The sequence below is a fragment of the Elaeis guineensis genome, chromosome 5 (assembly GCF_000442705.2).
Source record: "Elaeis guineensis isolate ETL-2024a chromosome 5, EG11, whole genome shotgun sequence".
Classification (NCBI taxonomy): Eukaryota; Viridiplantae; Streptophyta; class Magnoliopsida; order Arecales; family Arecaceae; genus Elaeis; species Elaeis guineensis.
Window position 1 is genome coordinate 123,571,995 of NC_025997.2, and position 25,778 is coordinate 123,597,772.

General features: G+C 35.6%; 2 protein-coding genes across 3 annotated transcripts; one reads left to right on the forward strand and one right to left on the reverse strand.

Annotated features, from left to right (window-relative positions):
- The first annotated feature begins 2,540 nt into the window (after window positions 1-2,540).
- Window positions 2,541-7,108, forward strand: LOC105046004 (mannan endo-1,4-beta-mannosidase 8). Of its 2 annotated transcripts, XM_010924470.3 has the most exons (8): window positions 2,541-2,587; window positions 2,665-2,718; window positions 2,851-2,904; window positions 5,257-5,533; window positions 5,623-5,817; window positions 5,913-6,035; window positions 6,121-6,332; window positions 6,419-7,108. In XM_010924470.3, the coding sequence occupies exons 1-8, from the start codon at window positions 2,574-2,576 to the stop codon at window positions 6,846-6,848; spliced, it is 1,359 nt and encodes a 452-aa protein (XP_010922772.1). In that variant the 5' UTR covers window positions 2,541-2,573; the 3' UTR covers window positions 6,849-7,108. The 2 variants fall into 2 exon arrangements, with proteins under 2 accessions (XP_010922772.1, XP_010922771.1); XM_010924469.4 differs by lacking the exons at window positions 2,541-2,587; window positions 2,665-2,718; window positions 2,851-2,904 and adding an exon at window positions 4,620-5,153.
- Window positions 7,109-7,383: 275 nt separating this feature from the next.
- LOC105046003 (serine/threonine-protein kinase STN8, chloroplastic) lies at window positions 7,384-12,026 on the reverse strand. Its single transcript, XM_010924468.4, has 4 exons — window positions 11,400-12,026; window positions 10,015-10,188; window positions 8,132-8,536; window positions 7,384-8,024 (listed from the first exon to the last, which is right to left on the reverse strand). The coding sequence occupies exons 1-4, from the start codon at window positions 11,982-11,984 to the stop codon at window positions 7,677-7,679; spliced, it is 1,512 nt and encodes a 503-aa protein (XP_010922770.1). The 5' UTR covers window positions 11,985-12,026; the 3' UTR covers window positions 7,384-7,676.
- Window positions 12,027-25,778: the final 13,752 nt, after the last annotated feature.

The window sequence follows — 25,778 nt, forward strand, 5'->3', positions numbered from 1 at the left end:
TGTTGGCATTTCTATTCAACGTCCACCCGGGATGGTGGATTTCTTGTGCTAATGGTGATATGTGTCCATGCATGGTACAATGATGAAAACTAAATTCCGTTGTCCATAAGCTCTATGGAAACACGGAAAAAACTAAGTTTGATCAGACTTTGGTGTTGGATTTGTTTTCCAACGAAGCCTCGTTTTACATAATTTTGTGGAGGACTTATCCTCGGGTAGGGCCAGGTCAAATGCACCTTTCTTTTTGCGGTCGCATGGTGAATTTGGTCTAAATTATCTGACATTTTGATATTTTGTAGGATTCGATGTATAGAATATGAATACTATGCATCGTGTTCTTCAAGATTTTGAAAACTGTGTCGGACATATTGATTTCAATACCTTGACGCTCCCATGGATTAGGCAATATGAATAATTGGAAAATACAAATTTTTGCATTATTTTATTCTTGGTGTGTCTTGTAGATTATTCTAATGATACGAGAAAATAATTTAGTGCCAGGCGTGATGTTTTGTTCTCTCCCATGATATCTTCACATATTTTTATAATTGCTCGTTTTTCAACAGTTCTCCAGCTTTTAATGCTTCTTTTACCCTCTAATTCTTTCTCAACTTCTTGTGGCCCCTTCCACTTTCCACTTCACCCCAAATTCGAGCATGCTCCCTGCCATGGATTCATCCGGAAGTCCGGGACAAAGAACTTTTCGATTAATATCAATCATGGTTTTGATGATATGTTATGTCAGGCTCAGAACCGGCAAAATATGCTCCCGAAAGCTTATATGCCTATCGACCGTAATAGCGTAAGAAACCAATATCTACCTCGTTCACATGATCTTCAATCACTTTTTTCCATGTTTTAATTCAAATTTCCAAATCTCCTCCAAGCATTCATTTCAGGCACAAGTACTACTTAGTGCTGATGTAACCAAGCAGGACTTTGTTGTTATCGAGCAAAGGTACTCAAATTATGTTGGTTTGATTGTGTTTTCCTCTCCTTCTCTCCCGGATCTTGGCTTCTCCATTTATTGGTGAGGCCCACCAGTACATGAGAGGATGCTTCTGATCTCCAGCAATTCATCATACAAAATTCAAATGCCAAACACTAACTAAGACGGCAAAACCATTAATGTAATGGATGCTTCTGTAGGGTGCTCTACTAAACATGGGGTTCTATGGAACAGTCCCACAATCCCCCGTGTGACGTTCTGAAGAATCTCGAGGAGACATTGTGAGTTAGCTGAATGATGGTCGACGGCCGGTTGGTCGAGGTCCCTGTCGCTCACGCTTCAAGGTCTACATTGTGGCAATAAAATGGCATGGAGTACTGGAATTCAAACACAAGGTGCATGAAGTCAGCACGGCAGCGTGCATGGAATCAGGAACTGGTGAAGAAAATTGCAGCATATTTAGCGAGCGCGCGATCAAATCCCAATAGATTATTCGATCAGTTAATGATCTCATATGTAATATTGGCGCCCCATGGGGCCCCTCTAAGAAGAAGAAGAAGAAGAAGGATATCGACAATGACGGTGGGTCATGATATTTGGAATTTGAAGAGACAAGGTTATATATCATATTAATTCATTTAACTTTGACATCAGCTATCTTTCCAAACCCAAACTTGCGTAGGGCCATCATCCCTAGCTACTCCTTTGATAGGTTTGAAAACTATTACATGCATGATCTTTTACCAAAGTAACGTATAGTTTCCTTCGAACTTTTTCAAACGTCTTCTCTCCCATCTTTCAACTGCTCATTTCTAATGGGACTGGAATCTTTCGGTTGGCCACCTCCTCACTGCATGCGCTGGGGCGAAGCTCCATGAATGAACATGAGAAGTAGCACTCTGGTTGTATTTTGCGCCGTGCAAGAGAAAAAAAAGATCATCTCCTATTTGTTTGTCACCTTCCATACATGGAGTAGAAATTGACAATTCATGACGTGTTCACATGGTGATCATTGAAAAGGTTTTTTTCACAAAACTGAACCTCCCTGAGGTGTGCATGGGGCCATGAGACGTGGAAGATTTACCTGTAATCTTGAAATTTCTACCAAAGCATAATATATATATATATAAACGGATAGTATAATTCAAATTTGTAATGCAATTCAAATTTCAGCATATAAAATACAAACTGATTATGGAAAAACAATCCAGCCTTCCGATGGACAATGGCTAGCGCGGGAGAAATTAAAAAAAACCATGCTCATTCGAAAAGAGAATCTAATGCTAGATCTACTCTTCAATGGTGACATCTACGCGCTCCCATTGACCCTGGCTAATATTTTGAATTTTTCTTCTCGATATGTCTCTCCACTTTTATATTAACGAGACTTGGCCCACACATGCTAGCTAGAGGCGCGTCTGGATGCAGCTCCAACCATCTCTTTGTCACGTTTCCTCGCATGCTTGCTTTATATATCTCTGCCATCCGTTCCGTCTCTCAACCACAAATTGAGTAGAGGAGAGAGCGAGGGAGAGGGAGAGAGAGGAAGGGAGGGAGGAAGAGAGAGAGAGAGAGAGAGAGAGAGAGAGAGAGAGAGAGAGAGAGAGAGCTGTTGAGAGTAATAATGAGCTCCCTCATGTGTGTGTCCCCTATCTATTTAGTATCTTTGTGTTTAGCTATATTCTTTTGGCTTTAACTAGTCTTTTTCTTCGTAGGTCTGGCTGCATTCAGCTCTCAAACTGTTTCTCCGGGGGAGTCGGAAGCTCCAGGTAAGAGCCGTAGTAGTAGAGTACAGTGTTGGTAGTACTGATGAGCTCCCTCTTATGCGTGTCCACTACCTATTTAGCGTCTCTGTATTTAGCTATATTCATTTGGCTTTTTGAATGCGTTTTTTTTCACAGGTCTGGCTGCATTCGGTTCTTCAACTGTTTCTCCTGGAGGCTCGGTAGCTCCAGGTAAGAGCTTCTCTCTCTCTCTCTCTCTCTCCATCCCTCTCAGGCCTTGTAAGTTAGATTCCCCTCTTATTCAGTGGAGAAAGCGAGGGCGTCGAATGTTTAGTTGTTGTGCTGGGAACTAAAACGACATGATGCACCAAAAGGAATAAATGGTTAAAGAGCAATGTCATAGGCTGGTCACCTCCAACTCATGTAGTAGGATTGCGATGTTCATCATGGCCAGGGTGGTAGTTCCCACTTTAAATATTTAATGACTAGACAACAGGGGAATCCTTGTTTTATTATATACCATCTAGTTTTGTTGGCACCATTGTTGTCTAGATATCTATACATACATTCGAACACAAAATTTAAATTTTAAAACTTGAGTACCACTTTGCATCTGAATTCTAAGCTTATACAAAGTTTTAATATAAATTCCTCTTTTCTTTATTATGGAAGAGGTTTGTAGGCAATGGGCTGCATTATGGATGTAGCTCTCTTCTAAATACCCCTACCTCTTGAGGAAGGTGCGAATATTTGAAGCCACATCTTTGGACAAATTGTCACTTTAATTAGTCTAATATATCTAAAATTCATCATTTTAAGCACTTCAAACTTTAGAGATGTGCTCCACTTATGTGCAATATTTACAAATACAAAATTCACAGACACGTTATGGTACCTTCTATTCCTTATGCATGGACTGTGATATATCATAGGAAGGGCATGGATTAGGTGGAAGAGGATACAGCTTATGTATGTGGAACAAGCATTTGAATTAGCATACACCTTAAACGCACATCGACAATCCACTATTACTTTGAGTGCTGCACAAGGCCAGGCTTATGAGATGGACGACATACGACCTACTAGGTCTTGAAAAGAAATTAAAAATTAAGAATACTTTTATCAAGAAAATAAATGATTGGTCCATCTCTAAATTCTCAAAAATGCCTCCATATGTAGGAGATATTTTCAAAATATCATCATGTCATAAGTCCGAGTATAATGTCCATCATTTTTTTATGGGACTCTAACAACTTAAAAACCAGAGTTGGGAGAGGAACACCTAGTTCATTCCTCCCATATGTCCCTTCCTCCACTTTCCTTACTTACTAAGCAACTCTTCCTTTGCGCGGAGGATTCTTTGTTGATACCATTATCTCATGTCCTTACAGAGCTCCCCTTTTTTTATTGATGATCCAATTTATTTAGATAATAAATTTTATAATGGTAAAGGGAAGACCCAAACATAGATCATTGGCAACTACTACGAGCATACCAACCAAAATGATTGAGACCCGCAAGAGCAGTAGAAAAGTCAAAACATTAATAGTGTTATGCCATGACTATTTTTAAGTGAGATTCAATTTTGCCCATATAAATGAGAGTAATAATATGTTATTCTCATTTTATGCACGCCAAATTCTCCCTTGGCCATATGGAATTGGAGTCTGTTTGAACAATGAGTTGGCATTCTATTCATAAAAGAAAAAGAATGATGAGTTGCCAAACTTAATAAGGTGGGCCTGATTAACATTTTATCTGCGAATGGGATCTCTAAAACATTTTTTTATAAATGATTCTAATGATCATTAATTTCCAAAGCTAATTTACAATATCATAATGTAGAATATCTCCAACACTTAGGTTTTTCATAGCACATATCTATTTTTCTCCTTTTTAAATTAAGTCAAACAAGGCAACATTACCCTCTGAAGTACCTTCATAACCTTCTCTTTGGTGCTGTCAACAGGTGGGAGTATATTCCCCCTAGTTTATCAAGCACCTTCCCAACTTCCCAACCACTAGCATCCAATGTTCAAACTCTAAGCTATCAGAGGGCCAGAGAAACTTCCTCTCCACCTCTATCTTGTCTCCTTGTAGCTCCCCTGCAACCTTCTTCCCTCAGCCATTGTCTCCTTCCTTTGCTCTTAAGAAACATCTTCCTAAACTTGCTGCTTAAGAAAAAAAGAAGAAAAATTTCATAATTAAATTAGGTGTCTTCAGTTCCATCCATCCAAAATCTAGAACTAAATTTTGGTCCTAAACCCCTCCATTTCTTTCCATCTAAGGATCCCAAGTATCCAATAATATAGGTGGACTTATTGATAAAAAAATGCCTCAAAAACCATGCCTACCATCCAAAGGGTTTATTCCACACCACCCCTCCCTGCTAGATTTCAACTCATACTCTTGGCAACCGTTCTTATAGTTTCCACCAAACATTCCCACACCAATGGACAACTTGAGATGGTAACTAATAGGTACCCACAAGTGAAACAACCCTTAATTCTTATCCCTTCCATTTCTTTCCCTTCTCCAATTGATGATATATGTTGGGTTCTAACATTTTGGTACTCACCATAGGACCCATGCATTGAATGAAATGGAGGAGGACTGGGGTATGGTGGAGAGGAAGGGAACTCATTTTGTTGTTAACAACCAGCCTTTCTTTGTCAATGGGTTCAACACCTACTGGTTGATGGTCTTCGCCGTCGACCACACGACGAGGAAGAAGGTGAGTGAAGTCTTCCGGGAGGCCGCGGCCATCGGCCTCACCGTCTGCCGGACTTGGGCTTTCAATGACGGTGGGTGGCGAGCCCTCCAGACGTCTCCTTTTGTCTGTGATGAGGAGGTGTTCAAGGTATTGGATTTTCTTTACGCCTGCCACATGTTCGAGAGTTGGTGCAGGAGAATGGTTTTATTAAGTGTGGTTTCTGTTTCTTTCTACAGGCATTGGATTTTGTGGTGAGTGAGGCAAGGAGGCATAAGATTAGGCTTATACTGTCGTTTTGTAACAACTGGGAGGAGTATGGAGGAAAGGCTCAGTATGTGAAGTGGGGGAAGGCTGCGGGGCTGAACTTGACTTGCGATGATGATTTCTTCTCGGATCAGACGATTAAGAGCTACTACAAAGCTTTTGTCAAGGTAAAATTATCCAAGTGCAATTTTTGATTGGAAATCTATAGTTGTTACTCTGGCACTTTAAACATTTTGAGTTACTTATTTGCTTGGTTTATTAGACTGTGATTACCAGAATCAACACACTTACAAATGTGGCATATAAGGATGATCCAACCATTTTTGCATGGGAGCTGATGAATGAGCCACGGTGCACCTCTGATCCTTCGGGTGATAGATTGCAGGTCTTCTTGTTCGATGAATCATTGCTTTTGTTAGTATTCTTATCCATAAACCCTTTGCTAAATTGAAGGCATTGGCTAATTGCAGGCTTGGGTTGAAGAAATGGCATCATATGTGAAGTCTATCGACCCTATACATTTGTTAGAGATTGGTGTTGAAGGGTTCTATGGACTCTCTACTCCTGAGCGCTTGCACTTGAATCCAAACACCTTTGCAGGCCAAGCAGGAACAGATTTTATCAGGAATCATCAGGTCTCAAGCATTGATTTTGCCTCCGTTCACATCTACTCGGATACTTGGTAAGTGTGCAAAACCTGCGAAAGCTTATACTGATCAAATTTGCATGCATAAACTCATTTGTTATTGAATTGTATTGCTTGGTAAGGCTGCCCGAGTCGGAGTCAGATGCACAACTCCAATTTGTGAAAACATGGATGCAGCACCACATGGATGATGCAGAGAAATTGCTTGCAATGCCAGTCGTGTTTGGTGAGTTTGGAGTGTCAGTGAAAGATGAGAAGTTCAGCTTCATGTTCCGTGAGGCCTTCATTAAGACGGTCTACAAGACTGTGCTGAGCTCCAGAAAGCGAGGGGGGAGTGGGGGAGGCTGCCTTCTGTGGCAGCTCTTCCCAGAGGGGACAGAGTACATGGATGATGGTTATGCCGTCATTTTAGCCAAGCACCCTACCACACAGCATATGCTCTCAGTGCAGTCTAGGAAGCTTCAGACTATTCATTCCAAGGGTTTTTGGAAGTTTCTTTGGAGTTGGAAGAAGAGTCCTATGGGCAATCTCCTTCATCATGAAGAACTCTGAGATTCAGAACATAACCTATAGTACAAGATAGCATGATTGTTTGGAGAAGATGAGCTGTGAAAAGTATAGTAAAATATTTTTTTTTGCCTTTACTCCTTTATTTGGGCTCATAAGAAAAAGCATCTGCATCAATCTCTATAAGCATGGTGTTGCTTATCACATTGTTTTATGAAATTTTATGGGAATGTATGGTGAAATGTTTGAGCTTTATTTATTAAGAGTCAATTGGCAAATTATATGAATTCACCTCTTTATTATGATATTGGGTTGTTACATGTTTATCAATGTAAGATATGTATAGAGGGAGGAACAAATAAAGATCATACAGAAGGATTATATAACAGTCATCTGAAGATAGTAATATTGTAATCCATAGGAAAAATTAAAAAAAAAAAGAGACAGAAGAAGAAGTTATGAATTGCTGCAGAAGTTTTGTGTTTTGTAAAATATTTTTCCATGCTGCAGTAAAGAAACATTAGTTATAAGAGTAAGGAGGATATTTCACAGTAATAGTAAGTGGTCAAAGCATGAGATCTTGAGGCATCTGCAACCAAGTTCCTTGATAAGAGATTGAAATCAAGTTCCTTGATAAGAGACTGAACTTTTAGAGCCTAAACATTTACACACTATTTGAATGCAAATGAACTGAAGGTGGTACTGCAACTCAAATGGTATTTTGGTGAACATAAGCTGATGCTTTTCTTTTTTCATCTGATATTTCATAAGGAGTTGTAGGTTTTCAGGTGGGAGGAAAAAAGTTAAGAATAGAGATATGCTGATTAAGGCAGAACTGGTGTAACTAGTACACTGCCATGATGAGAACAAAAACTAGTTGGTTAAATTTAATTTTGACAGAACTGCTGCTGCTTGATCACCACCTAGCAAGAAATATGGATGCCTGAGAGCAGCAGCTGCAGATAATCTACCTCTCCTCAGAAAACCTCTCTCTGAAATTAGCTTTGTTGCCAAATCCCACCCTCTACCAGAATCGAGATCTAGTATCCTTAGATCTGGCCTCGAACGAGTATACTCCCTCCATTTGTTCAGATCATAACCAACTGCCTTCAGTTCTGAATTGAAATTTTTCAGACCAGCTGAAGATCTCAAGGTAGGGATTGCCATTTGCATCAATACAATTCCAGCTGAGTACATATCAAATAGATCGGGACTATTAAGCTGCAACAACCACAAATTGAGTGTCAAATTTGAAGAAGCCATATAATATCCGTGCTTTTGAACTTGAAATATTTACAAAGTATTTCCATCGATGGAAAGAAAAGAACCTGCCAAAGAATTGGAGAGAGAATAGCTGCAATAGGTTCTGGGGGAGGCTGTGGTGTTTCCTCTGGAAGCACATACAATTCAGGGGGACAATAGTCTGGATCCAGCAATCCACGATCAGGTACATAGTTCTTGCCAATACGAAGGTCTGTGGCCGCCCCAAAATCTATGAGCTTGATCTGTCCCTTCCTTGTTACCACCAAATTAGCTGGTTTTATGTCTCGGTGAACGATTCCTGTAGCGTGTATCCTCCTTAGAGAAGTTATTATCTGTCGCATGATTTGTTTAATGATCAGAGCACTTCTTTTAATTGAGTCCAGTCCTTGGAGGATGCGCCCAAACATGATGGACTCTAAGTTGAATGGGAAGTTCCGACCATTCATGTAATCAGCCAGACTGCTGTCTCCCTGCAACATGGTGTCAAGAGCAACAGGTGAAATGAAAATAGATGCATGAAGATGACGAATTAAACTACGAGAAATTGTTCATGAAAAACATAAGATATTAAAAGAATGTGGTTTCTAGATTTCGATTTGCATGACTTTCCTTGGATAGTCCTGGAGTCTGGAGTAAAAGGTATATATAAATATTTTGAAACATAAAGCTCCTGAAAACATTAAGTCAGATGGAATTGTTTCTGAGCAGAAAGTCAAAGGAAGTTGTTACAAGCAGGATTTGGTATAAATTTCATGGATGATCCTATTCTTTAGATAAGTGAAAGAATGAGTCAGTTTAATGTGATACAAAAGGGATCAAAGGAGAGCACATAGAGAAGAAAGAATCAGTTGTCAGTGATGAGCAACACAGTATGAAAACACAAAAATATAATATGCATGCAAGCAAAATATGGAAGGATTCTGACAATAATAGCACAACCATGTGGCATAACCAAATAATATGGCAGTGTGCCAGATTTGGCTAGTCATATCAGTTTTGCTGCAAGACTGAAGCAGGATGAGTAACATGGCCTTCAAGATAAATAATTACAGATTTAAGAGAAAAAAAGGAATTGGGAACGAAAAGCTCCAATGACAAACAAAGACACAAAGTAAGGGGATTACTGATTAGAGCAGGATGGCCAATAAGAATTCCTTCTTTGCACCTCTTTCTGCAGAACAATCAAATTGTTGTTCTCTACGTAGGTTCAGTGACTTTCTTAGTCCAATATCGAACTCTCACCTTTTCTCTTTGGAAAACAATCTCTGTAGCTTTTTAAGAGTTTCCACCCAATGAACTTTGATTTTTGCTATATTTCTTAATCAAAACATAGAGAATTCTTTGGTTTAGAAATAAAAAGTTATTGAACATTAAAAAGAAATGAAAAGTTACTACATGAACCAGCAAGCTACGTGCAATGAAACAAATCACTTCTCTTAGTTCACACAGTCTTCCAGTTGCAATACTTTTCTAATCATCCGAGAGAATATCCTTGTGTTCATGTTTGCCCTGTTCAGATGGATTATGAAATGAGTGTCTCAAGGTTGACAGTCGGTTTGGTGAGTCACCGAGTTGATATGTTCATATTCTAGTGCTTCAATATCTTTCTTAATAAATAGGGCCCTACTTCTGTAACAAAAAAAAAAAAGGGTCTTCTCTACACACACACAATAATGGAATTAAACATGACAATGCCATGAAAGTCCTTCAAGAATGATCTCTCACCAGAGGATATGTTTGATTTATTTCAAGGTTAAAGAAACAAGCTAGAATTTTGTAGAACAAAATTCAATGGATTAGCACACTTGTTCCTTGGACGTAAGCATGAATATGGGATTACATGATTCAACAGAGTTTCAGTGTGCTGTCAGACACCTTAAAAGACCAAGAAAACATATTTAGCTACAAAATTTCCAAGAACTGAGCAAAGAGGTATTTAGTCGCATACCTCATATTTCCAAACAAGCCACTTGCCACCTTTGGTAAATTGCGAAGAAGTCTTATCAGCAATAAAACTCCCAAGGAACTTGGCACATGATTCAGGAGCTGCTCTTGAGACACGGTAGTTGAACCACTCTTCAAAATCACCACATTCTTCAGCTCCTACAGTCCCAACCTTAACCTGAAATCACAAACTCATCATATTATTTCACAATTGCTATGCTCTTCAAGACCCTCTAACTACATTTAAATGTACAGTATAATTCTCTGCTACATATATGCTTTCTTATAATAACCAGTTAGTCAGAACCTACATGTAGACAAGGTTGGTGGTTTAGGCAATTCATATGGTTCCAGAAACTTGACCTGCTTGACCAAATACCTACTTCAGAATGGTTTTCTTTTGTTATGACCTATGACAGATCACAGCCTCTTATAATTGTTGTTCTTAAACTGTTGGTCCTTAAGATATATCTGTTAATCTGTCTGTAGATCAGGTTTCTTTGCGTAAACCTTAATTCATGTAAATTGGAATATAAGCATTGGAGCGGATAATACCTTACATGCCGAGTCATGAGCCCTTGGTCGCGACACTACCAACTAATGAAGCTATGGGCTCAAATAAGAAATATGCTTCTTTATTATTATTGGTTCAATGGAAGGTTGAGTTTATACTTTACGGTTGATCCATGTACTGATTTGCTATTCTTACATCAACACTCATATTTCATCCCACATGCTTCAACTTCAAATGTAAATATCCAGAAATAGAGAAATTTCCTAACAGAAAAAGGAGAAATTTGGCCATTTTGATGTTCGTTTTGATCAAGAACTAGAAATAGCTGGACACAAAAATTGATTTGTGTCATTGAACTATGTAGGCTTGCATGCTCCCGTGCCTTGCATGTCAACTGGGTGGTGCTCCACAGCCTTTTCTGATAAATAGCCAAACTGAAACAATGAAGTCGAATAAAAGATAATGCTTGAGAAAAACATTGATCTTATGGCAAGATGAAAAATCCCATAAACCATTTCTCTAACTTGGACTGAAACAGATTCAACTAATTGAATAATGTTCTTTTTTTTTTTTGTGAGGAAAACTAATTGGATAAGTAGTAAAATGGGCATCACAATTTGTATATCCTCTTCTAAAGTAGCTTATCTCGACCTTGTGATTTTTTCAGAATGGAACCAAAAATTTGAAGACGAACGCACAAGGAAAAAGAGTTTAGAAAACAAAAGGAAAAAGTTCAATTTGTTTCTTACATTATCTGTGTAAAAAATTTGATTCCACATGAAAAGACTGAAAGGAGTTAGAAGCAGCATTGAGCACAGCAAATTAATCTCAAGGGACCAAATAAAATATAGCATGCTATCATAAAAAGAACTAGCCTTTTTCAAAATGACCTTCTCCTTGAATCTCTTATCCATCTCCAGTCTCCTCCCTCTCTTCTCCAACCTATCTTCAACACTCAAATTCTTAGGCACAATGGCTCCTGAGTAAACAATTCCAAACGATCCTTCGCCCAGCCTCTCCCCCACAACGAAGTCACTCATCTTCAGATTCCTCCTCCCAAGCAAACTGTCCAAACCCAGCTGCAATGGAGCAAGAATGTAAGCATCGACAGCGCCGATGAGCACACCAGGCCTTGCAGTCAAGTAGATCCAGCTCAAGCCTGCAAAAACCAGAACTTCCCATCTATCTATCTCTGGCAATCCTCCAACTACTCTTTGAAGCTGAGCAAGCCCATACTGTAGATATGGGAACAGGGGATTGGACTCATCCAGATGAAGGCCATTCACTAGGAGTTCTTCAGGGCTATCCCCAATGAGTGCACAGCACCTTCCTCGGCTTCGTCTTAGTGGCTCTGGAAATGGACTAAATTGGTTCAGAGGAGTAGGTTTGGATGAAGAAATCCAGGAAACTGGGAGGTTGTTTCTGAGGGATGGTACTCTTGGAGGGAGAAGGGAAGCCATGGCTTCTCTCACAGCAGTGTCTTGTTTTTGGTTGGATTTGAAGGAGCGTCAGCAGAGGTTGGTCTGTTGACGCGTGTTGATCACCTGTTTATCCATGAGATGGGGTTACGTGGAACCCAAGAGAGCACAGGGCTTTTTGACTCGGGATTGGATAAAATGTTTATTCCCACCAGAAAATTTTACTCTATAAATTACAAAAGAAAACTAAAACAAATTCAGTAACTTGCGGACTTTAAGCCAGGTGGGTAAGATGGTCGAGATGGTATCCAATGAAAATCCTTCTCATTTGTGATGGAAAGGGCAAACAGGTAACGTTCAACCGTTTAACATATTTAACTTATTTCAATATATTATATTCAAATTGAATTATCTATTTAATAAAATTTTTAAATTTAAATGATATATTTTTAATCTATTTAATAAGTAGATCAGATACAAATTGATAATTTTTTGACTTATTATGTATCTAATTTGATACGTATTTTATTGGACCCGATCCGATTGCAATCCACTTATAGATGTGTTGGGAGGAGGCTCCCTTTGTTGCGAGGTAAAAACTATATCAATAAGACTACTCTGAACTCAAGAGACTGATATTTGGCAACATGAACAAGGTCATCTTGAATGCATTTGGACTTAATATCTAACTCAAGCACTTGTTCCTGCTCAGAAAATAGCTTGAAATGCATGCTTTTAATTTTGTAGAACAAAGTAACAAAACAAACTAATATAGTATTCTAAAGAGAATATCAAGCATCGTAAGCATTAACAAGGATGTGGGACTGCTATACAATTAGTTTCCTTTATCTGAATGCTGCCACTGATTCACTGCAGAAGTGCTTGCTTGCTTCTTTCTACAACAGCTGATAGGAAGAGGAGATCAATGAAACTATCACTGACAAACAAGGCTGCAAATTTCTCCTATTAACAATTATGTGGTGCTAAAAAGAAAAAAAAAAGCAAAAATAACAATTACGTGCATGACACTGTTGATGAGTAATTCTTTACACACAGCAAACAATACAGCAAAAATGCACCGCCCCATCTTATTGGGCCATATAGCTATCGCTTTTTAACGGATATTTAATGCTTATAGTTTTATATTTTCATTTAAAATTTTGAACAACGAAAATATCCCTCTTATTTTGAAAAAATTATGACATCCTGTGACCATATTATGACATCTTATCGTCAAATTATGATTTTCTGCACAATAGAAAGTCATAAATTTTTTTAAAAGTCACAAGGAGAAAAAGATATTTTCGTCATTGAAAATTTACTAAATTTTTAAATGATAAAATTATCCTTCCCTTCCTTTTCCTTATGACGTCCTATGGTCAAATTATGACTTACGGTTGTGCGGAAAGTCATAATTTGATCGCAAGATATCATAATATAGTCATAAGATATCATAATTTTTAAAAAAAAAAAGGAATATTTTTGTCATTTAAAATTTTAAATAAAAAATTGAAATTTTGGATATTAAATGTACGCATTGGAAAAGAGTAGTTATGTGGCCCAATCAGATGGAACAGTGTATTTTTATTATACCATGTGTGGTGCACAAAGATTTTCTTCACCATTGATTAATGCCCTCTGCAGGCTCTTTTTTGTAGAAAGGGGCCCAGGCCGGCTTTCAGGTGGGCCTTTGGTTAGGCTTGCGACTGTGAAAGTTACATAGGCCCAAAAATAAGGCCCTAATAATCTGATAAAGTTTAGATCGGCAATTAGTCTGGCTTAGGCCCGCCCAAAGTCCAAACCTAACTTTTGGCCCAAAGCTCGAGCCAGAACTTGGAACCTGGCCCGGTCTTGGCCTTGATTTATTATCAAGATCTTTTGCTAGGAGTCTTTAGGGTCAGGCCAATTGGACCAAAAGTTTAGGATCCATGGGCTCAGTTTGGGTCGGATCTAGCCTTTCCATCCAAATAGGCATGATTAGGCTTGGGGTTGGGATTTGGAATGAAATTTTGAGACTAAGCCCCATCTGAAGCTCGAACAAGTGTTTTGAGGAGCCTAAGACCCTTTCCGGCATCCCATCGCAGTTGTATGTGCCAACCTTAATGTCACTTAGGACATGGACCGGCAGCCCGAGCCATCGCCGTGGGAAGCAAAAGGTGATGGCATCTGTTATTTTACTGCATTGACTTGGAAAGAAATAGCAAAACGCCGACTCCTAAATCGTCGATGGTGGCGCTGGGTATTCCCTCTCCGGTACGGAGGCATCAGCTGTCTCTGCTGACTTCACTCTAGATAGGAGTATTTTAGAAACAATGATATCTATCTCTAAACTATTAAATAAATTATAAATTAGTTTAATTACTTTGATTATGATTTTTTTATGCGTTTTAAGTGTTACTCGTGGAAAGTAGGAGTTATAATATTATTTTTTTTTCCCGTGGGATTTGATATCCACGTCACGGCGGCCGCGCCCTTTTCGACCGTCATTGCGTGGTCACACGGTGGGCTCCATCGAAAAGCTTCGATGGGTCCCACAAGAAAAAGGACCGGTTGTTTGTGGGTGATGTCTTGCCACGTCTACCACCGGAAGCTGGCACGATCTTGACGTTTGGCACCGAGAATCTCTGTGTGGGACCCAAGGGCCCAACCCGTCCACCTCTCTTTCTCTCATCAAATCATTTCATCAAAAAATAAATAAATAACTACACCAACAGGGTAAAGTGAATAATGAAAAGAGTACGGCATAAATAAGCGGTCATGATTGCAAATTATCTCTTCTATTAATAAATATCGAGTGGAATTACTGTTTCCTCTTACATTAAAATCCACTTGGTTGGGACGTGTCAAATTAGAGAACATTCTTACGGTACATGAAATTTATTTATTTAAAAATAATTATAAAAATATAAAAAAAATATTTTAAAAAATAATATTGAAAAAAATTATTATGTTTGGTTGAAGATAATATATGATGAGATCTAGAAATATATTTTTTAATATAAAATAATTTTTTAATATTAAAATGATATTATTATTTTTAATTAATTTTTATATAATAATTATAATTACATAGTCATTCATATATATAATGCCATCTCTATGTTAATTTTTTTTATAAAAATTTTTTATTGAATAAATTTGAAAAAACATCATAACAAATTCAATGATTACGTATATAGTTTTATTGAGAATATTTTTATCAAATATGAATTACTACTATTTAAAAATTTATTAAATATTAACCTCCCATGATATTATTTAATCTTCTCTCTCTGAAAAATAAATATAGATTTATCATTTTTTTTTTACCATCTCTCTCTTCCATTTTTCATACTTGCCCTCCTACTAGATTATCAGATTACCAGATTACCCCCCGATCAAGCGGATCCTAAAAGAAAATTGATGAATAAACCTCTCTAGCTTAACCTCAAATGAGGATCTCAACTAGATAACATCCTTTTCTTTTTAATGGACTCGACTGCTTTACAAAATTATTAGATAAATACATCCGCTTGCATCATTAAAATGTTCCGAAAGTATCTCAATGTAACAGAAGAGTAGATAACACCTTAGCAATGAAGTGCTTCCTTGTTCTGTTGGGTGTGCATTAATTCTTTCCAGGGATAAAATTTTAGGCAACCTAGTTATACACCTCATTTTAATATCGAATTGATTCATCAATTTTCTATCTCCTCTCTCTCTCTCCACACGTTGAAAACTTACTAGTCTTTTTTGCTGGATCACTTTTAGCCATGTACAACAAATTCCCTTTCATACTTTCTATTCCCGACTCTCTATTCCTCCATGTTTTAAGATCTTCTAACTCAATCAATTATTCATCCATCTCTATATCCACTCTTTTTTTTTTTTTTTCCATTATTTAAAAGATGAGTCAGCATCTCCCCTATTAGATCTGAAACTAAGAGGATAAACAATTCAACAATTGTAGAGATGGCTTATGATTGAATGAATCCGGTGTATCATAATCATCGTTGCTTGTATAACGCACCAAGAAGCGTCTCCTTGGGGTATTGCTTCATTAAATTAACAATTCTTGTTTAAAAATAAGAGACAATCAATATCCTCTAAAAAAATAATTTATTTTAGTAAAAAAATATAACATATTTAAGATTATCAATATGAAAAAAATATTTGTAAGAAATTAATATTAAGAACAGGAGATTTTATATACAATTAATAAAAGACTTGAATACATCAATAATACTTTAGCTCAAATATTGATACAACATTTCAAATAATAAAGCCTCAATATTAATGAGAATATTTTGCCACTCTCCTCTTGCACAACTAGTTCCTTTGTGAGTTGTCTTTTTTTATTTATACTAAAATATGGCACATGCTATGCTTGTTTTTTTTTTATTAAAAATGACTTTATATAATAAATAATAAATAAAAATTAAAAGATAAATTCAATTTTTTGATTTTTAATTTTCTTTTAATAAAATTTTATATAAATAAATAATAAATAAATTCAAAAGTAATGATTTGAGAAACTAATTTTATTATAGCTAAAATGGAAAATAGAGGAGAGGGAGAAAATGCACGAGTTGAGAAGATGTGTAACTAGAAATGTAGACAATTAAACATGCATTATTCATCACTGTATCATGGAAGTTTGTTAGCGAGAGTCATATATTCTCCTATAAGTATATTTAGGCATGAGTTAGTATTTCAATTTCCACTCCACAAACTATAGGTGGGCCTAGATGGTGGTTGGCAAATGTAATGCACAAAGTCAACTCTCAACTTTATTATGATATGCATTCACAAGAGAAATTCTTTGTCCATCGTCGTCGTCGATGGAGAAAAATATACCACTCAATCACATTAGGTCACAAAGCAAAATTAATAATGAAACAGATATTTAATATCGTTCAATTTTTTTTCTCAATTTTTTCAATAAAAATATCATTTTTCTTCATAGAACAAAAAAAGAATAATATTATTACTTTCCGATGTCTTATATGACTTCCTGTGAATATATATAATATCCTGAACAATATATATAACTTTCTGTATCTTTATATGATATTTTTTTATTATCATAATTTTTTATTATCTTATATAACTTTTTAATATCTTATATGACTTTCTGTAAATATATATGACATCATGAACAATATATCTGACTTTAAATTCCATATCTTTATATGATATTTTATTAATTATTATAATTAAAAAAATTATATAAGCTATCAGAAAGTTATAATAATCATAAAAAATTATATATATTATTCAAGATATCATATATATATATATATATATATATATATATATATATATATATATATATATATATATATATATATATATATATATATTCACAGAAAGTCATATATATTACTTAAGATATTATATATATTCATAGAAAGTCATATAAAATATCAGAAAGTAATATATATTATTCAGAATGTCATATATATTCATAGAAATATATATTGTTCAACATATCATATATACTCACAGAAAGTCAGATAAAGCATCGTAAGTCATATATATTATTTAGAATGTCATATATATTCATAAAAAATTATATAAGATATCAGAAAGTTACAATAATCAACAGGATATCATATAAAAATATATGAAGTTATATATATTATTCAGGATATCATACATATTCTCAAGAAGTTATATAAGGTATCAGAAAATAATAATAATATTTTTTTTATTCTATAAAAAAAAAATTTTATAAAAAAAAATTGAGAAAAAAATTAAGTGACATTAAATATCTATTTCATTATTATTTACGCTATGTGGCCTGATATGATTGAGTGGTACATTTTTTTCTCCATCGGTGGACAAAGAATTACCTGCATTCACAAATCATAGTACTTTCTTTGCAACAAACAGCTAAAAAAATTTGCAAATTATAGAACCAATCATCCAGTGATACGGAAACTCATACAAGACGCTTACCATCCGGTCCCAGCTCTTACAAATTTTGAGCATTTACTCTCGCAATCGGTGAACCAACTGAAACTCGGACCTTAAAGCGTCACTTTAGCCACCAACAGCCTGCATGCCAACTAGATTACGTTGCAATCACCAAGGCAAAAATTGGTTTACACCATGGCCTGCTTGCAAATGGAGCCAATCTTGTAAGCCGTGCCTGCTCTCGGTTGAGAGTCCTTTACCAAAATAATTAAAAAAAAAATTATTTATCATAATAACATAATTTTTAATTTATTTATTAAATTAATATAAATCTTATAAAATATCATTTAGAATGACGTTTTACAGTGTCCATGTCAGCATCCTTTTCCACATAGACGATGAATAAAAAAAAAAATTCATCATTTGAAATGGCGTTTTTAGAAACGCCATTTGAAATGGCGTTTTCAAAAATACTATTTGAAATAGCAAGTTTAATTATTTATTTTTTTAAAAAAATAAAAATAAAAATAAAATAAAAAAATAAAAAATATAATTTTAAATTAAAAAAAACTAAAATTTTAATTTTTATTTAAATAAAAATTGACATTTCAAATTAGTGTCCCCATTTTAAATTATTTTTTTAAAAAAATATTTGAAAAAAAATTGGTGTAAAAAAAATAAAAAACACCTAAAAAAAGGAAAAGAATTGAAAAAAATAAAAATTGTAATTCTAAATTTTTAAAAAATAAAAATTTTAAGTTTAATTCAAATAAAAATCATCATTTTAAATTACAATCTCCTTTTAAAATAATTTTTTATAAAAAAATATCCCAAAAAAATACCTTAAAAAATTAAAAAAAGAAAAAAATATCATAAAAAAGGAAAAAATGAGAAAAAAATAAAAATTATAATTTTAAATTTAAAAAAATAAAATTTTAATTTTAATTAAAATAAAAAATATCATTTCAAATTACTTTCCCCATTTCACATTAATTTTTTAAAAAAATATCTCAAAAAAAATATCTTAAAAAAATAAAAAAATAAAAAAATACCATAAAAAAGAAAAAAATGAAAAAAAGAGAGAAAAATAAAAATTATAATTTTAAATTTTTAAAAAATAAAATTTTTAATTTTAATTCAAATAAAAAACATCATTTCAAATTACTTTCTCCATTTCAAATTAATTTTTTTAAAAAAATTTCCCAAAAAAATATCTTAAAAAAATAAAAAAAAATAAAAAAGGCATAAAAAAAGAAAAAATGAGAAAAAAATAAGAAAAAATAAAAATTATAATTTTAAATTTAAAAAAAATTAAAATTTTAATTTTAATTGAAATAAAAATATTATTTCAAGTTACTTGGTCCATTTCAAATTAATTTTTTAAAAAAATATTTCAAACAAAAGAAAAAATATCTAAAAAAATATCATAAAAATAAAAAAAATAATAAAAATAGGAAAAAATTAAAATTAAAAATTTTAATTATAAAAAAAATTTAATTTGAATTCAAAAAAAATAAAAAAATAAAAAAATGCCATAAAAAAGTGTAAAAATGGGAAAAAAATAAAAATAAAAATTTAAATTTTTTAAAAAATAAAAAATTTAACTTTAATTCAAATAAAAAATATCATTTCAAATTACTATCCTCATTTTAGATTAATTTTTTTATTAAAAATCTCATAAAAATAACTCAAAAAAATAAAAAAAATTAAAGATATTATAAAAAAATAAAAAAAAAATTAAAATGAGAAACGTCATTTAGAATGGTATTTTCAAAAATGTCATTCTTTTTGACATTTTTCTTGCTTAAGACCAAAAAAAAAAAAAACTCCCTCTTCTCCGGCATCTTCCTTCTCCTCTCTGGCAGCACGGCGGCGAGCTCCGGTGGCGGTGAGCTTTCTCTTCTCTCTTTCCTCTTCCTCTCTCTCTCTCCCTCTTTTTTCTTGGCCCGTCGGTGATAGCCAACCGGCGGCGAACCCGCGCGCCACCCCACATCGTTGGCCCGCCGGTGGGCCGGCGGCGGCTGCCCCGCCCCTCCCCTTCCCTTGGTCGGCCGCCCCGCCCCATCCCCACCTACGGCGGCCCCTTCTCAGTGGCGGCCCCAGCAGCGGCGGCCCCTCCCCAGCAGTGGCCCTGTGATGGCGGGCCCCCGGTGGCGGCCCCACGCGACCCTGTGGTGGCCGACCGACGACGACCCTGTGGCGCCTTCCTATTTCGATCTTTTTATTTTTTATTTTTATCTCCTTATTTTTTGTTTTTTATTTTCGTCTCATTAGATTCGGATTTATTTTAAAATTTGATTCGATCCTAATTTAATAATTTTAAAATATATTATATTTTATGAAATCGTAGATCCGTTAGTTGATCAATGTAGGATATTCTATGGTATCCGTATAAAATATATATTTGATTATATATTTTTATACGGACATCGTAAAATATATATATTGATCAATTGATTGTCCAGTTTGGACAGTTTGAAAATTGTATTTAATTCTGTAGGTAATTACATTATTCGAACGATATGCAGAGGGTTCGAGAGAAATTTTGGATAATATTTTTCTTTAGTTCTCCTCATACATTTTCAGCCGTATAGGGAGAACTAAAGAGAAATACTGTCGAAATTTCTTTCAGTCCCTATTATGTATCGTTTGATTAATGTAATTAATCTATAGAATCAATGCAATTCTCGAATGGAATAGGATCTATTTGTACCTATTTATTGATGATATGATGTATTTATTATATAAATCTTTTAAAATAATAAAATAATTACTAATACTAAATTTTTTTATTTTGATTTTGTCATAGATTTCTCTGAGAAAATAGCCAGTGCTCGGGTTCGTGTACTATTGAGAAAATGGCCAGTACTAATATTTTTTTAAAATTATTTACATCATCTAATTATTATATCTTATTGCAAGAGCCCAGACACTTTAGACTAAGACGATCCGATGCTGACTTCTGGAGGACAGAGCATATCCCACTTAGAGTGGTGGATTATTTACGATATCTTGGATTCTATGGAGTGTATCGGATTGATCGCATACAGATAGACGTTGGTCTTATCACTGCCTTACTTCAGAGATAGCGTCCAGAGATACACACATTTCATCTTCCATTCGGTGAGGCGACCATCACATTACAGGATGTCAGCATTCTTATCGGGCTACTGGTTGATGATGATCCATTTATCGGAGTTGATCCCACACTTACCATTCCGAAGTGGCAGGCTTTATGCTTACGATTGTTAGGGTTTGAGCCCGACGTTCAGTTTTTTGATCATTCATAACTCAGGATAGAGTATTTGGATGATCGCTATCGATATTTTCACATTGGGGATGATGCACCAGAGGAGATGGTGCAGCAGTGTGTCAAGGGTCAGGTACTGCGGTGCTTGGTGGTGTTCTATTACCTGATACTTCATCGAACAAGATGAAGTTGATATTTTTGCCATTATTGGAAGATTTAGAGTTCGTTCATAGGCTCAGTTGGGGCAGTGCAGTACTAACTTGCCTGTACAGGGCTATGTGTCAGGATTCTTATACTGACCAGAGCGAGATTGGTGGTTATCTTGTGTTACTACAGGTATATGAATTATAAATTTATATTTTTAATATTTTTAAAAAATTAATATTGTAGCTTTGATTTGATATATCATGTATGATTTTTTTTTTTTAAATTACAGATTTAGACATGAGAGAGGATGCCGACTATTAGTCCATTACGGCGACAGTTGCTCGATATGCCACCAGAGCAGCATGATTCTGATATTCCATTCAGACTAGACGGACCATTGGGATATATGTATAAAAATATTGCTTCATTTACTTAAAATTTAGTACTTTTTAAATTCAAAAAAAATTATTTAACATGAGTAGACTGTCAAGCAGATGAAACGTTGCATTCAACATTCATCATGCATCGATGAGAGTGGTATGGATTTATAGGTGCCAGCTGGATACATTAGTTGATACACATAGATGGATAAATTTTATTTATTTATAAATATTATTTTATAGTATTCATAATCTATTAAAATTTTAGCTTACTAATTTATTTTATTTTAACTCTGTCAGTTTTTGTGGGAGCCATATACATATAAGATATTGACTATATTGCCGTAGATATATACAGTTGAACATGACATATGGACTGCTAGGGTGCCACTTATTTATTTTGATGTGGTAGAGTGGCATCTTTTCAATCATGTCCTGCGGCAATTTGGTTAGATTCAGAGCATCTCAGAGCAGTTTGATACCAGCCAGAAATTTCATCGTATTGATCGATGAGGAAGAGTTCGTATTGACTGACGTATCAGACATACAGAGTACATCGATATTTGAGATGCACGTCGAGATCACATTGTTCATGATGATTTCATTTTGAGAGGCCGTTTATATACCGAGGATTACATGGCTTGATTTTTTAGCATTACAATGCGAGTCATTGGACAGTCTCGGTATGTAGTTCCCGGATACGAGGACGGGAGTTCTACTGTGCGTCTTTTGGTAAGACTATGAAAATTATATTTTATATCAATATCTTTACTTCTAATAATTAAGATTGAAAATTAGTTTATGTTGTTTGTGTTATATTTATATTTTATATTTTATAGTATATTGCTATTTTTTTTTATTATGTAGACTAATTCTATGTCGGATCTTGTGTTGGACGCTCGTCGTGCTTTATTTACGACTGATGAGGATGTACGGATTCGGATACTGCGTAAGATAAAGAGAATAAGTTTTGAAACATTAGTGTGTTGGGAATAGTATCCCAAAGCCAATCGTCAGCCTGTTGACGGTTGTGCTCCTTTTGTATTAGTACATGAATTATAAATAAATAAAAATTATTTTGATATTTTTTTCATCACAGATGTTTCATCTTCTAATGAACTCCTGTGTTGTGGTGAAGTTCTTAGGACTATTTAGACTCGACAAAGGAGGATTTGTCGCTTAGTCCTTAAACCTGTTCGCGACCAAATGATACGTTGTTACCAAGGACGACAACGTTTATCGAGCATAGGTCGTTGTGTACCATATGGGTTGGTTGTCCTCATAACCAAAGAGTGTGAAGACACTGGTATGGCATACAGGTGAGATGTAATGGTACATCTGTACTGAACGTGACCGACTCCGGAGCTATTTCTGCTGTCAAGATTTGCTCTGATGGGATATGGGTATAAATGTCCCTCCGACCTGAGACCGCCACGGTGACTTGCAAGCAACTCACTGCACTTAGGCACCGGACTACCTGAATTTTTAATTCAGTGACGGAAGGCTGCTGGGTGTAGTCAAGTACTTGACTTGTCGGTGCGTGTGTCAAGATGGAATTGACCACTCCAGTTTAGGAGCTGTGCACAGTCGTGTTTCAATTTAGCAAAACCTTGGCCAGGGTAGTCCTAGTGAGGAGTCACAGGACTAATTGAGTTGAGCACGATTCGGATGATCTCATCAGGGTTGACAGTTTAACCCTGAGTCGTCCTAAACACAGGGGTCAAAAGGGATGAATTATACGGTAACCATATTCACGTAGGTTCTGAATGTTACGATTGCGACTATTCGATCTATCTGGTCGTCGGGTACCATTGCTAGATGGTCACTTCGATTAGTACAAGAATTGGTTCCTGTGCTACCGGCTTAGGTTTGAACCTGTGGGGTCACACACATTAGAGGTTCTTTTCTGATCTGATGGCTGATTATGAGTCTTATGTGTTTGGAACTCTATGATTGAGAATTAAGATTCTCTGATCACGAGTTTCACATATTTTGGATACCGGGGTCAAAATTTTGAATTTCAAATTTTGAATTTGAAATTTGAACTCTTTGATCAGGGTTTCATATTGATGATCTCTGATGCCTAATTGCCTATCGAATTTAGACTCAATATTTATGAGAGATTTAATTAGTGATTTGATCACTAATTAACTTAATTTGATTGAGTAATTATTTTTAGATCAAGTCCAATTGAATTGGATTCAGTTTGGATTGACCCGATTAGGTTAAGGTTGATCTAATCGCTAAAGTGGCTTAGTCCCTGATTTGATCAGGGGTTAGGTTTAGTTAATCCCTGATTTGATTAGGATTTTATTGAGCCTAATTAAGCCTAATTGTGTTGGATTTAATTTGGTCTAATTGTGCTTAACTTATTTTAATTAGGTTGGCTCAATTTGAATCAAACCATCTTGTTTTAAATTCCCTGCGCCACCCAACTTCCTTGCGCCCATTTGAATTTGCAAGAAGAAATTTTCTCGTGAATTTTCTCCCACGCAAAGCTCTCTCATGCCCACTTTTGTGCACCATATGGATGGATAAAGCTGATTAGTTAACCATTCAAATTCAAAGCGTGTTTGAATTTGAATGGATAACTTATCTCTTTTGCCTTCAAGCTTATCCATCTTGTGCGCCACATAATTCACACGGAAAAGAGTTTCTCGTAAAACCTTTCCACGCACAAAGAGTCCACGCCCTTCTCTTCTCACGCCACAAGTGGTTAGGAATGAGTTGGTTTTCATTTGAATTCAAATTTGATTTGAATTCAAATGTGTAACCACTTGTCTTTATCCTCTCACGCGGATAAGACACGTTTTGAACTGTTTTAAAAGAGATAGGGAGGTGGGGCATGCGTAGAAAAATTTTGAGAAAGAGAGTGGGGCGTGAGGAAGTCTTATACGTGAGGTGAAGGTCCAAAACCTTCCGAGAGAAAAAGAAAGAAAAGAAAGAAAATTGGACGCAGGGTTTTCAGTGTAATCCCTAGGGTTTCAGCCAGGGGTTCGGGAAGTGAGATTGGTGTGCCACGAGTGTCGTGAGTCCACCAAATTTCAGGAAGAGATCCATCAGCCTCTCAACCAACCGTGCAGACAATCCAGAGCATCCGAAGAATTGGCACACATCGATCGAAGGAGTTCGATCAACATCAGCCATCAAAAGGGTGAAATCACAAACTAGCATTTGTGTGGAACCGATCAGACGGGAGCTTCGTGTGGACGATCCGCAGAGGCCAGACACTGGTGTTGCTATGACGTAATGATCAGAGCCTTCCGACGGTGATCAGATTGCGGTGATCGACTACCCGCAAAAGGTGATGTGTTCTGAACACAGTACAGTAAAAAGTTTACCGTTTCAAATTTGAATTTCAAATTTAAATGCATGCTGTTGTATCATATTTAGATCCTAGTGTAGGATTAATTAGTATTAATTAATAAGATTAATTAATAATTTTACTGCAAAATAATAATTTTGAAAAAGTTTTAAAATTATCATTTTGCCCCTGCACTGAATTTTTGCTTCATGGTGGCGATTGGTGTTGACTCGTATAGCGTGCGTCTTGGTATGGAGCAGTCAATGCGCCAGATATGAGATATGCACCGTCACCATATGTTTCGAATATGCCATCACCGCATATTCCGCAGATGTCATCACTAGACATTGCACAGATGCCACCGCCTTTTGATCCACAGATGGCAGCACCTTCTTCTTCTTACATCCCCAGATGACATCACCGGATACCAGTTGGCCACATGAGTATGACACTTTCTTTTTAGGCCCATTCGTGTATCCAAATGAGAGGGTTGAGGGGGTCGCTCAGTCCGTAGATGATCCGACAGCATCAGTTATTCCTGAGCAGCATGACCAGCAGACCTCTACTGATATAGGAGAGGAGCCATCACAGCAGATACAGGAGCAAGAGCAGCCGTTGAGGACCTTCCTGAGAAGGTCCAAGCGACCACGGGCACCACGACGTCTTTGTGGGACTTAGTATTTTTTTGATTTGTACTTAGTATTTTTGAAACTTTTATTGTACTATTTTTTGTACTCTTGATATTTTTATTCTATTTTATATTATTAATTTTATTTTATATTATTTTAATTTCAAGTGATCAGATATTATGCTTTGTGGACATGGACACACATACTCTCATGTGTCTCAGAACATTA